General features: G+C 48.2%; 1 protein-coding gene across 21 annotated transcripts in view; it reads left to right on the top strand.

The window, feature by feature from the left end:
- LOC108003706 (SH3 and multiple ankyrin repeat domains protein 3) overlaps nucleotides 1–14302 on the top strand; it is a 94875-nt gene that overhangs the window by 51159 nt on the left and 29414 nt on the right. For 18 of the 21 annotated variants that reach the window (XM_062071568.1, XM_062071574.1, XM_062071584.1 and 15 more), the window contains one exon: nucleotides 12620–13072. In XM_062071568.1, the coding sequence (XP_061927552.1) occupies nucleotides 12668–13072 (405 nt within the window). In that variant the 5' untranslated portion in view covers nucleotides 12620–12667. Of the gene's footprint in view, nucleotides 1–8110; nucleotides 8810–10318; nucleotides 12009–12619; nucleotides 13073–14302 lie in introns of those variants that run through there. The other 3 variants (XM_062071569.1, XM_062071585.1, XM_062071570.1) reach the window with 3 other exon arrangements.

Below are 14302 nucleotides of genomic sequence, written 5' to 3'. Positions count from 1 at the left end.
CGAGGCGAAAGCTCCCCTCTGCCGAGCTCGCGTTGTTGCGGCGAGGGGGCGGGGGGCGAAGCCGCGTCGGGCACCCCGCTGCCACACTGACTCTGATATACTCGCGAGATATCCGAGTCAAGATTTAGTGCATCCTTTTGCCCGCAGAAAATCTGCGCGAGGGATCGCCGCCCCCCTTACAACCGATCGAAATGTTTCTCCTGTCCTTGAAACGAGCACCGAGCGCCGTCGTTGGGAAAACGAGCGATCGATCCCCTTCCTCCTCCTCCTCGTTCCTCCCTCTTCTTACTCTTGATCTCAGGGGATTCGAGCGAAATTCGAAGGAGAGGAATCGATTGGAAAATCTGCTATGATTTCGGATGGGATGGGTGTGGAGTAAGCGTGTGGAGAGAGGAGGGGAAGTCGACTCGAAGGAGAGGAGGGGAAGAGTACAACGCTGGCTCGCCGACGCGACGTTTTACAACCGAGAAGAGGGGCCCACGAAGGATTTATTGGCCGGAGAGAGAGAGAGAGAGAGAGAGGAGAATTTATGCGAAGATTCGCATAAATTCTGGCAGGTGGTTTTACTCGCGATGAAAAACCAAAATTTCTCTTTTCAAGCTCCTCCCTCGTTTTTTCGAGTTTCGAGAAACGAAGCGAGGAGATCGAAATTGGTCCGAAGAAAGACGAGGCAAGGTTCTTCTCGTCGTGAAAAGACGAGAAGATCGGTATCGAACTCGACGATTATTTCGTGCGTGGGCCCCGAGATCGCTTCCAAGATCGAAGGAGCGAGGAGAGAGACAGGGGATGCGAACCGATCCTCCTTTTTCTCTTTTTCACCACTCGACGCGTCCGAGCCTCGTCAAATCTCGCCTCTTTTTATCTCCTCGCCCTCGGCCCTGCTTTTTTAAATGCAAATTTCGGCCCCGCCGATTCCGTACGTTGAACTCTCCTCCTCCTCCTCCTCCTCCTTCTCCTCCTTTGTCCGGCGAAGAAGAGTAAGAGTTGCTTTTCTTCGATCGATCGAGAGAGAGAGAGAGAGAGGCGTTGACGGAGGCGACAGATTCTCTCTTCCTGTTTTCGAGGGAGGAAAAGGTAGATGTAATTATCGAGAAACCTGTCTGTCCGCGCCTCGTTAACGAACCGTAAAAGTTGGGCGACAACGGAGTCGAAAACGGGGGCGCGAAAGGGAGTAGGTGACGTAACTGTCTCCATCTCTTCCTTTCCTTCCTTCCTTTTTTCCAATTTTTTAAACGCCCGTCTGGAGTGTTAAAAAAAGGAAATAAAAAAAAAGGAAGGCAAAAAAGACGGTTTCGGAAAACGATCGAGCGGAGAGACCGTAACCGCAAACCGTGGTAACACCTGTTCCCCCGAACAGGGGAAGGGAGGGGGGTTATAAAGTATCGCGGCGTGTTCCGGGGTGGTCCAGACACGAAGCGCAACGAAAAAGTCTGGCGGGTACCAGGCAGACAGACAGACAGACAGAGCGTGTCCCTCGCGTGGACGTGGATGTCGAGTGGAGAGACGAGAGAAGGATAGATAGTTAAATAGACAGATAGAAAGAGAGAGACGAGAGAAAGATAGATACTTAAATAAATAAATAGATAGATAAATAGAGAGAGATAGAGACGAGAGACAAAAAACTAGAGAAAGAGAAGGAGAGACAAGAAACGAGAGAAAGATAGATAATTAAATAGATAGATGGATAGAGAGAAAAAGAGAAACGAGAGACAAGAAACGAAAGAAAGATAGATAAATAGATAATTAAAGAAAGAGAGAGAGAAGAGACAAGAAACGAAAGAAAGATAGATAATTAAATAGATAGATAGATAAATAGAAAGAGAGAGAGAGAGAGAGAGAAGGGAGACGGCGCGGCGAAGAGTCGGGCGGAAGGAGCTCGAAGGGAGCGGAGGAAGAAAAATAAGAGAGAGAGAGAGAGAGGAAAGTTGGCTGAAAGCGAGCCGCCCGACACCGGTGGAATGACGAATGGGTTTGGGAAAGGAGCCGCATAAATCGTGGAGGATAATGCCGCTCGCACTTTTCGCTCCAATCCCCCTCCCCTCCCTTTGAATTCGAGCGCGAGTCTCGCTATCCGCTCGAGAGCCTCGGATGCCCTCGGCTTCTAGATAAACAAGCGGAGGCGAGATTTATTCGTTCGGCCGATAGTCGGTCAGAGGGATCGGTCGGCCAATTATTTGTCTTTATTTGGGTTTAAACATTTCGCCGCTCGATGAACGCGGAAGTTTCGGGCGAGCGGGATGCGTGTCGAAAGGGAACGTTTCGAAGAGAGATAGAGAGAGGGAGAGAGAATGGAGTCGTGGGACGTAGGGTTTACGGTTGTTGCAGAAACGTTTGATCGCGTTAGTCGGCCGTGTAGGCAGGCATCGTTTATCGCGATAAGTAGTTCGACTTCGAATTTCCCGAATTCTTCTCTCCTCTCTCTCTCTCCTCCTATACGATCGAGAATTGAAAACTTGGACTTTTTACTCGTTTCGTAAGAAGAAAAAAGAGAATCGAAAAGAGCGAGCCAAAAAGTTGCGAAAGGATGGCCGACATTCAAAGAGTCCTTATACCTGCGATATTTGGGCGAGGACTTGGCCGAGCGCCAACTACGTGAGGGGAATAAGGTTAAAGCCTTCCTCGCGCGACTCCCAACTTCCTTCTCTCACCTTTTCCCAAAGCGGTGCCAAAAGGCTGCCTCCCGCAACGACGAAATTGCATCGATCGAATCCTCTCCCCCCTCTCCTTTCCTTCCTTTTCTCTTTGTCTCCGCGAAATCGGGCGAAATCAAACAGAGCGGAATCGAAGAGAGACGCTCTTTCTCCTCGAAACGAGACGAAAACTTTTGACGATGTGCTCGAGGATAGACCGAGGAAATTTATCTTTATCCCGGTGTTCCTCCGCGCAACGAAGAACGTTACGAGCGTCGTAAATAACCACGACGGGGGAAGGAACGGCCACGGCGTATCTCCGCGGAGAGAAAGCTTCGAATCGCCTCCTATGACGCGATCCTCCCGGCAGAGAGAGAGAGACGAGAGAAAGATAGATAGATAAATAGAAAGAGAGAGCCGAGAGAAAGATAGATAAACAGAGAGAGAAAGAGTCGCGCCTATTCCCTCGTAATTCCTCTCCCCGGCCGGGCTCGATCGAAGAATTCTTGCTTGAGGGAGGGAGGGGGAAAGGATACGAAAATTACGATTTACGGAAGTACGTTTTAATTCGTATACCTTATACCTTTCTTCGTCGCGTAACGAGGCATCCTTTTTCCTCCGATATTCTCGATTCGTCCGGTTTTTTACACGTTTAACGTTAGAAACGACTTTAAAAACTTTTTTACTAGCCGCGCGCGGCTAGTTTTTTCTCTCGTCCGTTAAGAAACGTGTGGCGCTGATCGTCGGTCGAAGGCTCGCGGTTGGTTGGTCGAGTGAGACGCGAAGAGTTCTATTCACCGGTTAAAATCGTCGTAACGGTTCGATTTATTGTATTTTCAGCCTGGTTCGGCTGAAGGTAGAAGAAGGGGAGGGAGGAAGAGCGAGGCATAACGCGATATAATACCGGACGTGCCGCCTCCCCGGTGCGCGAGGTAGGCAGCAACGATGCTGTGTATTTATCGTCCCGGCTTTTACCTACATCCACCGCGCGCTCTACTCCCCCTCGCGCTTGCCCGCCCACGCGCAAAGCAAGGACTCACAGTCTCACCCGTCCAAAGGGCCGCTGCTGCTTTCACGGTATCGCTACGTGCAGCTTGCTGCCTTAATTTTCCCCAATCTCCTTGCACGAGAATCACACCGTAAACCTTCTTCGTCTTTTTAACGTGCAATTGTAGATATTTGCACGAGATATTTCAATTTTGGGATATACGAGAGAAAGCAAAGAAGACTTAATAGGAAATTGTTCGGTCATTTTTCGATGACGCAAAGCGATTGCTCTCTCACTTTTTCTGAATGAGCTTCGAAATTTTTTGAGATATTTCAATTGTGGGATACGAGCAAAGAAGAGCTAATAGAGGAAAAATTTTCTGAACAAGGCTCGAAGTTGGGCATAGAAAATCGAGTATAATTCCGTTATCTATTTAGACTAGCCTTCAATTTTGGTATCGCCAACGATAAACATTTTCATATGGAAAAAAGCAAAAATCGTTACCTTTTAACGTATTTAATCTTTCGATTTTGTCATACATTCGTCAAACACTTTTTAAAAAACCGAAAGAGAAGGAGCAAAAGTTTCCATATCTGTGTAATGAAAAAGAAAACCACGCTTTTTTTCACGAGCCTTTTCAACGAGGCTCGAGAAGCGTGTACAGGAAATCGGTAAGAAAATATATAATTTCGTTTGGAGGGTGTTGTGCAACAGGGTGTTCCTCGCGTTATCGCGAGCCATTACGTGGGCGGTAATTGTTGGAAAGAAATCGAAAGTATCGCGCGCCTTCCTTTTCCAGGGTTGAAGGCCTCCACCTCCGCTGTTAACGATCCCGGTCGCCTTCGACCGGACGACAGGGAGAGTCGGTAGGTGGGGAGGTGTGGGCAGTGGCCGAGTCTAGACCGATCCTTCTTCCATCCGGCAGAAGGAAACGATTGATTCTGCAACTCAAAATCTCCCTCCCCTTTTCTTCCAGTTCCCGTTTGCCATAGAAGAGCGCTCTTTTTAATATTCCATTTATAGGTATAAAACTGTAGAAATATTTGTGAAAGTAATAATGCTTTATTAAGAATATTATTTAGAAACTTTAAAGCTGAAGTGAACTCTTTTTCTCTTCGAACGAATTAGCTAAGGAATTTTAACAGTTGTACCACAAAGCGTTAAAGAAAAATATCGTTTAATTTTAATTTTAATTTTCACGATGATGATCAGATACGAGAAAGTTCGAAAGATCAGAGGAGAAAGATCGGGAAGACAAATTTTATCTTCTTTATTCATGTAATAAAATTTTAAATTTGAAAGAAGAAAAGGGGTAAGAACTTATTCTCACGTGTAATAATCGAACTGTTTGATCAGAGGGGGTGGGGGAAGGAAACGATTCATTTGGGAGAGATTGGCAAAATTGTCCAGCGGCCGCCTCTGAAAATAATAATATTTAGCCGTCGGTCGGATATTGGTCGTGTGGGCGGGTGGAAAGGAGGAAAAAGAAAGAGAGAGAAGGGGTTAGGGTGCCCTCGATGGGTATAAATGGGCTCCCATTTAAGCTCGGTCCAGGAAGAGGGAGGGGGAGGAGGGCGGACGACGAGAACGAGAGTGTCACATCCTGCGCTCGAGTCGAAACCGGAGGGCGTCTCTCTCTCTCTCTCTCTCGTTGAGAGGAGGAATCGGGGTCAAACCTCCCGCCGGCTAAATTGAGCTCGATCTAATCTGAAAGGACCTTGCGCCTACTTTCCTCTCCCCCTTTCCTCTCCGGATCGATAGAAGCTGGTGCATTCGACTCCAACTCGAGGAAATATCCCTCCCCCCTCCGCGAACCTTGAACGGTTTCCACGGTATAAATATCGAAAGTTGGGGAGGGACGGACAACGGTGGTAACAGGTGGAAAACCGATGCTGATTTCCACGACTCTCCCTCTCTTTCTCTCTCTTTTACTCCGTTTGAGTAGAGCTGCTATGTCCTTGTTTATCGTGTATTGGGATCGATGAAACTCTCTCTCTCTTTCTCCTCACGACTGTTCTTCGAGTTACGATCCCCTCGAGGCTCCTCGAGATCGAGCGATATTTCGAGATTTACCTTTCCTGCGATCTCTGAAATTTCTTCCATTTTCATGGACGCAAGAGTCGGAGCGATGCGCTCCCTTTAGTCGAGCGCCGCGTCCTCCGATCCCTCCTCGCGCGAGGGGAGAAGCCACTCGAGCCCGTCCCCTTCCCCCGAACTTGCGCGGAGGGCCGACCCTTCCTTTCGAGTTTTGGCGCGGTTAACGAGCAACGCTCGTACTCGTGACACGCGCCACCCCGGGAGGAACAAGTCGCATCCAATTGTCCCGCGGATCGTCGATTCGGGTAGTCGAACCGACGAGTGGTAGTCGTTCGTGCCCCTTTTCTTCTCCTTCTACTTTCGCCCCTTATATATATATGTATTTATCACGAGCTTGTTTTCGTCGTGATCGCGTTTTCGTAACCCCTCGTCGAGCGCGAGTGGTCTCGAGAGTCGGGGAATAAAGCCCCTTCCTATTTGTAGGCGCAAAGCGTACGAGAATAAAATTTCTTTTCTTCCTCCCGAGCTCAAAGCGAATCGAACGAATTTGGCGATCGTGGAAATAAGAAAACGATCATGAGATCGTTTCTAGATGGAGCGAGAGTTAAATGAAATCCATCGCGGTGGTTTCGCGTATTTATGCGTTCTATCCAGCACGTTGACTGCCGCGCGCAGTCTAATGAGATCTTTGGCCACGCGCGGCGCTGTATATCAAGTGTACTTCTAGCGATATTTTAGTAAGTCGCGAGTCGCGCTGATGGTCGCAAGAACGATGCTTCGCGTCATTTGTTTCCATCGTTACCAATAGAAAAGGGATCAAATGGTATGGAAAACTTGATATTCGACTTCTTCTACGGATTTCAGGGATGTAAATGCTTTAATAGTTTACATAATTGCAACAAAAAAAATGTAGAAATTAGAAGATTTATTAGCTGTGATATTATTAGGATTAGTTTGTCAAAATCTTCGACGGAGTAGTATCGCCGTTCGGAAAAGTAATTCTGGCATTAGATGTGCATGCGAATTATGTTATTCAGATAAAAGACGCACGAAGAAATTCAGAAACAACAAATTTTTGTCCAAATTGACCGGATCAACTTCAGCTTTGTATAGAATGTTTTAAAATTTTACGTTCAAAATAATTTTGTTATTATTTTTGTAACAATTTAATAGTTTTATTACATCCTGTGGAATATCTTTCCAAATACCTACGAAGATTCTTCGTAAGTGCTATCGTTTCGAATATTCCTTCTCGCGAATTTTAACGGTCCAAGTTTCGAACCGAAGAGTTACTTTAATAATTTACTTTAATGGTCGTTCAAAATAATAATAATAATAATAAATTAAACTGTAAGTTCAAAGAATATTTAGTACATAATTACTCGAAGTATTCTTGGTGTCTTTGTACGAGTTGATCGAGTTATGACGATTTTCGAGGTAACGTTTAATAGGAATTTCGTATTTTCTTAAATAGTTCTCATATCGTTATCCTTGTTTATGACCACTAGTCTTCGAATTATTTATTTATTATAACTCTCAAGATAACGTTTGATTTTGATGGATAGTTGTTTCCACTATGAAATATCGATAAACTCGCAATAGGAATTTCCCAAAATCGACAACTCATCGTCTCTTATCTCTCGTCTCTCATATCGTTCTCTATTCTTCGTTGTAACCCACGAGTCATCGTGTTGCGATGACTTTTATCGTTACTATTATTCCTAAAATTCCTAAAACCGTCCACGATTATCGTTATCTCTCCCGTGTCGTATCTCTCTCGCATCGTTCCCCATCCTTGATCGTGACCATTTCAAAATCGATTAATTCTCATAAACAGACCTCTTCTTCGTTCGACGCGAATTTGAACGGAATCAAGAATCCGTTTTTCGCGAAAAAGGGGAGGAGTAATTGGAAAAAATCTCGGGGAAAACGGCGAAAAACTCGGAAACAAAGAGGAACAAAGGCCAGGTCTCTCCCTCCCTCCCTTCGAAACACTTTGCAGAGACCTGTTCCATTAAGAACAGTGTGCCGCGGAATTAATTAGATCGCGGCGTTTCTAGAGAAGAGGCGGGGGGGGAGGTGCGTGATACGAGTGAAAAAAGCGCGTGGGCCGCGACCTATCCCCACCGACATCGGTCCGAATCGACGATCATCATTCATTAGCCGAGCGCCTCGTTGTTCTCCCTCGCCCCATAAATCTTCCACCTCTCATCTATCATCTATCATATTTCTTCTCTCCCCGCCGATCGAGGATTCGCCCGAACACAAAAGTTTATCCGCTAAACAGACGAAGAAGCAGAAGAAGAAGAAGACTAAGAATAAGAGCATCGATAAACGTGTGCGGTGGTGGTGGTTTCGTACCGCGGTTTTCGCGATCGGTGGGAAACGCGCGCGAGCGAGGGTGGTGGCCGAGCGCGCTGTTGGGGGGGGAGACGGGGGGCGAAGGGCGGGCGGCACACCGCCGGTCGATCTCCCGCGGTTGCCAGGCGACCAACATCCACCACCAGCCAACCATCCCCGTTCCAACCCCCGGAGCACGCCGGCGAAACCGGCGACTCCGCCGCGCTCCGCTCCGCTGGCGCCACCTGCCTCGCCGTCGGCCCATACGCGCCACCCCCGCCGTCCCCGCCGCTGCCGACAGTCGCGCGATGCACTCCACGCTGGCTGGATCTCGCCTCGGAGCTGCCGCCGGTCCTCCTCCCTTCCGCGCCGCCGATGCGCCTCTCGCGTCCTACCGAAAATCGCACGCGAGCCCTCCCCCCCCTCCTCCTACTCCTCCTCCCCTCCACCCGTCCGCGCCCGTCTTTCCGCGAGCAGAGGACGCGAGTACCGACACCTCGGTTCGCTACCCGCCGCCATCTTGCCGCTAGTGCGTCTCGCCGCGCAGCCAAGGACAACCCCGAATAAATAAGATAAGAAACGGGCGAGCGTCGCGCGCTCTCTCTCCCTCTCTCTTCCTCCTCTCGCTTCCTCCTTGTCTCGTTCTTCTCTCGTTCCTCGCTCGCCGTCCACCGCGAGCAAGTTTCCAACGGAGGAAGGGATGGGGACGGTGGTAGGTTGGCGGTAGGTCGGTCGGTTCCAGGATCCAGGTGGGATAATCGGGCGTGAGTGGCTCGCCTCCGTTCCAGCCCAGGGGTCGTTGAACGTGAAAGGGGTAAGTGGAAGTAGAAGCAACGTAGAGGAGCGGCGGACGGAGGCACGTGCTCGCGCGCGGCCAACGTCGAATCGAGTCGTATCGAGTTTTTCTCTCCCTGGCTACGCGAGTTCTCGAATTGGGAAGCGTTTAAGGATTGTTATCGACGTAATGCGCGTGTTCGACCGGCGTCGTTCCTGTCCTCGTTCCACGCGGACAGTTGAGGGGAGGATGGACCGTGCGCGGCTGTATTTATAAATTTCGACACTCGACCTTGCGATTATTTACTCGACTATTCGTCCCTCGATCGATCCTTCGATGGAAACGCTTCGTCGCACGGTTGGTCGAGGAAATTTAAGGAATATTCGCTCCACGATTTTTCATCCGCAACTTTTTCTTTACTTTCGTCTTATTCTGTTTTCGAAGTGGCGCATCTACGCGGGCCGAGACGTGCCCCGGGGAGGGAGGTGGAGCGACGCGCGCCCTTCCCGAGGAAGGGAAGTTAGCGGAGGAGAGTGGATGGTGTTATTCTTTCGCTGCGCCTCCCTCGAGCCTCTTTTTTGCTTCTTCCCTCCTTCTCCTCCTCCTCGGTGTCGCCCCTTCGCGTCGATGATCGTTACACGTGCGTTACACGCTTCGGCCCTTCTCCTCGCTGAAGGGCGAGCTGTTCCTCTTCGCACGCGCGCTACTTTTTTACGCTCCTTGGCCGGAAGCCCCATTCTCATCGAATCGTCGCTTCGATCAGCCGACTCTGATGAACGCGGGAACGATATGGGGATGGTGTAATTGTTTTGATTGAGATCGAGGGGGGCCTCGCTCGATCCTCGTTTCGCCACCGATTCTCTCTCTCTCTCTCTCTCTCTTCGGTTGTATCGATTCGAGTGGTTTCAATTTGCCTTTGGAAGGATGAATATATATATATATATATATGTGTAAATAAGGATGGGAAGATGGAGGTGTATTTTTCTCCTGCCATACGCGTTTTATAATGTCGAAGGCAGAAAAGAAAGGAAGGTTTGGAACGGCGGGCAGAATTACTTCCGTATTATCTGCACGGTGATACGGTGTCCCTTCGGTTCGTGTTTCGAGCGGTTCGCGTCGCTGCGGTTATCGGGCCTGCTCATTGTTTCCGTAATTATAGAGGACGATTTACACGCGGCGTGATCGATACAACGGGAACGTTGTAACAAAACGCTGGGAACAATACGAGCCTTGTTGCCCGTTCCGCGAGCGTAATGTTTTACACTCGCGTGTAATTGCAGTCCGCCCGGTGATGTTACGTACGTACGTACGTACGTACGACGAGGACGAGGACGGCATGCGTCATCCAGAATTGCGCGTTGCGACCAGCCGCTTCTCTTCTATTGTTATTATTATTATTCCTTGTTTCCAAAAAAAAAAAGAAAAAGGAAAATTTCCAAAAGGAGTTGGAAATTTCTTTTTTCAAAAAAAAAAAGAAAAAGGAAAATTTCCAAAAGGAGTTGGAAATTTCTTTTTTCAAAAAAAGGAGAAAAAGGAAAATTACTTTCAAAGCGTTGGAAATTTCTTTTTTCAAAAAAAGGAGAAAAAGGAAAATTACTTTCAAAGCGTTGGGAATTTCTCTTTTCGAAAAAAAAAGAAAAAGAAAAATTACTTTCAAAGCGTTGGAAATCTCTCTTTTCTAAAAAAAAGAAAAATTACTTTCAATGCTTTGGAAATTTCTCTTTTCCAAAAAAAAATTACATTCAAAGCATTAGAAATTTCTCTTTTCAAAAAAAAAATTACTTCCAACGCGATGGAAATTTCTCTTTTCAAAAAAAAAGGAAAAGAAAAATTACTTTCAAAGCTTTGAAAATCTCTCATTTCCAAAAAAAAGAAAAATTACTTCCAATACATTAGAAATTTCTCTTTTCCAAAAAAAAAATTACTTTCAGAACATTGGAAATTTCTCTTTTCAAAAAAAAAATTACTTCCAACGCGATGGAAATTTCTCTTTTCCAAAAAAAAGAAAAAGAAAAATTACTTCCAACGCTTTGGAAATTCGAATCTTCTTGGAGAATTGAATAGGCGGAAGTAAAAAAGAGGGAATTTCGGTGAATCTCCACTGGAAATGGAAACGTTCCTCTCTCTCTGACGCGATCTGCATATTTTCTCGCTCTCCCTTGCTCCACTCGCGAGATTTCCCTTCCTCGAAAGGAAAGAGAAAGAAGGAGAGACATAAACTCGTGGACATTTCGAAACGAATTTAAAAGAACCGATCCTGATCGATTTCACGGTAGAATATTCGTAATGCGCGTACATCGAAGGAAGAAAGAAAAGAGAGAAGAAGAAGAAGAAGAAGAAGAAGGTATCTCGGGGGTTAGAGTCGGAGGAGCACGGTCGCGACGAGGAGAGAATGTCAGGGTCGTACTTTAACCCCTGGCTGTCCTTCGAGGTTCCTCCCCTTCGGTCGCCGAGGCGAGTGGTTCCACCGAGAGTAGCCTTGGATTTTTTTAATTATCATCGAATCACCGTTAAACACGACACTGTTAGGTGACTCTGAAATTAAGGTACGGCCACTTAAAGGCAAACCCGTAAAGCGACGCCTACGCAGCGGGTACCTGCCTTAGTGTGCACTTAGGCGCGGATCCAGGGGCGGATCGAGCGCTCCTCGGTTCCTCCAACAATCCCCCTCCTCCCTTTCTCCAATAATTCTAATTTTTCCTAGATCACCACCAAGCTCTTCCAGCTTACCACTCATCCAATCCAGTCGACGTAAACATCCAGGGGGACGGATATTCGGCGGATTTGTTCTCCTCGATTGGTCGGATCGGGTGGCTGGGTGGCTGAGGACGGCCCTGAGAGCGAAGCGCACAGGGTGGCCAGACAGAAAAATGGCAAAAGCACCTCCACCGGTAACTGCCGCGAATAAGGGCCGCGTAAAGACGAGTCGTAAAACTATGATTTACGGCTTGTCATTGATGATGCGTTTGCCGTCCGTCCATCCTTCGACCATTCTCCCCTCCCCCTTCTCCCTTCCTCCTTATTATTATTTTTCCTCTCCCTCTCCTTCGCCCCCGTCGCGAGAGGATAATCGATCGACGGTCGAGAAGAAAATCGGATCGTTGAACTGCGAAGAGAGGAGAAGAAATTTTCCAGCTCGCGTCGGTTGGGAAAAGGGAAATCCAGCGGAATATTGAGAGAGGATACGACGACCTCGGCTTCTTCTTCCTCGGCTCGTCCTCGAAGCAAGAGCGATGCGGTCAGTGGGTTATTTAAAGTTTGAACGCGGTTATTTTTAATGGCCGTCTGCGGTTTCCATCAAACTTCGCGCCGACATCTCGCGCCTCCATTTTCCGCCCCCTTCTCCCTCTTAATCGCCTTAATTTCCCGATTTCCCACAAGATTGTCCAGGGTCGAAGGGAGAAGGAGTTTCGAGTCGATTTTATCCTCGAGCAGCAACACGCCACGGCGCCTCGCGTTCGAAAGTTTCGAGTGAAAGTACGCAGCGTTGGCTCGTTAGGCGCGTAAGTTACCGCCGGCCAATGGTCAACCCCCGAGGTCAGAGGTCGAGTTGCAGGAACGGGCAGGGCGTTGAATCGAGCCGAACGATCGTCCGGCTTTAAAATTTTTCTTTTCCTTCCATCCATCAACTCTAAGAGAATTGGGAGAATTCGAGGGAAGGGAAGATTATTTATTAGTTGCTCTGGAAACCATTGATTCGAATATATCTAATTACATTTACGAATTTAATTACGAAATAGATGCTACGAACGATAATAAAATTTCAACTTTAAATTCTTAATTAATTAAGATTGTTGGCAAAGGCGGTAGTAGTAACAGTAAATATAATTAACAATCTTCTTCTTTCAGATGTGAGCCTGTGAAGGTGGAATCCTCGAGAAGCGCGAGGTCCTCGCAATGGAGGCGGGACCGAAGCAACAGCAGCAGCAGCAGCAGCAGCAGCAACAACAACAACAGCAGCAGCAGCAACCGCAACAAGCTCAACAGCAGCAGCAAGCTCAACAGCAGCAGCAAGCTCAACAAAATTCGTCGTGCGGCGCGTCGAGTGGACAGGCAGCGAGCGGGCAGGCGACGAGTCCGCAGAGCGGCGGGCAGCCTGCTCAAGGCCAGCCCCAAGCTCAACAAAATCAAGATGCGGCCGCGGTCGCGGCTTGCACAACTGCGGAGGCCGGGCCGGTGGAAGAGGGGGTGCTGCTGGCCAGGGTGCACGTCCCGGAACTCTACGTCAGCAAGTGTCTTCAATTCCCCAAGGATCAGCTAGTCTGGGACGTGAAGCAGCAATGCCTGGCATCCTTGCCCAAGGTAAGCCCACCACCTCCCCCCTCCTCGCCCCTCCGAGTGACTGATTTCTCGCGAGAATCCTTGGACGCATCGATGATCCTTGGATAGGAGATGAGAAGAGTCGGGATGATTATCTCGCTCTCGAAATATTGGGAAAACGTGGCAACGTTATCCACGAGGCGAGAGCGTCGTACAGAGTTGTTTCTTCCTTTCTTTCTCTCTCTCTTTCTTTTCGCGAGCTCCCCCGCCTCGTCAAGGACGAGGCGTCTCTTCGAAAGAGATACGCAGAGTTGCACCGCACGAAGGAGGAGGGGGAGGAGCGCTGTTCGCTGTGCCACTTTGCTCTACGTACTACGTACAGAGATACGTGAGGTAGAGAGAAATTGCTGGGAACCGTGCGTTATTCCCAGCCGCGACATACGCGCGGAATAATATCCGAGGCGAGACTATCTCCCGACTCTTCCCTTCTCTTTCTCTCTTTATTTTTCTTTCTTATTTATTATGTATATATATATATATATACATATCGGCAGCCGGACTCGACTCCGTAAAGTCACGAAGCGAGCACGCGGGATTAAGAGATTGCTACCGTGCGCGCGGCTCTCGTCCCCCACCACGGTTTATTTATCGAGATATTGGTCGGAGGGTGGGGGAACGAGAGACGGCCGTGGAAACGAATGCGAGTGGAAGAAGCGGCGTTGGCCGTGCCGCGTTTCGAGGCTCGAGGATGTCGTCCGGCTCCCGAGGATTTCGAGATCGCACGAGAGAAGTAACACACGACCACTCAAGACACGAACACTAGCCACCGGACGAAGTACAAAATAATAGTTAAGAAAATCTGTGTCGGTTCTTCTTCGAATCGTCTCTCTTCCTTCCTTCCTTTCTTTCTTCCTCGTCCCGTTTTTCGTTCCATACGGCATATATGCGTATATATGCACGCGAGAAGAATTTCTCCTTTTTTACCAGCCGCGCGTTTGTTTCCGCGACAGAGGCGCGACGTGACGACTCCCCCGCCATTCTCGTTACGTTCTTTCACCCGGTCTCGGAAAACCGTTTCTCTCCTCTCCCCTCTTTCCTCCCTATTCTCTACCGCATAAACCTTCCGCCGAGACAATTGGATATATTCCACGCGTTGGTGGCTATCGTACGCGTTAAAACTATTGTATATATATATATCCTGTCTTCGGTATCGCTCCACGTATCTGTCTTGGATAAAACTAAATAAATTCGGTAACTTTCGAATTCGATTCT

Source organism: Apis cerana, linkage group LG2 (assembly GCF_029169275.1).
Source record: "Apis cerana isolate GH-2021 linkage group LG2, AcerK_1.0, whole genome shotgun sequence".
NCBI classification, from domain to species: domain Eukaryota; kingdom Metazoa; phylum Arthropoda; class Insecta; order Hymenoptera; family Apidae; genus Apis; species Apis cerana.
The sequence above is the reverse complement of the archived record's forward strand: the minus strand, read 5'-3'. Positions and strand labels throughout refer to the sequence as shown.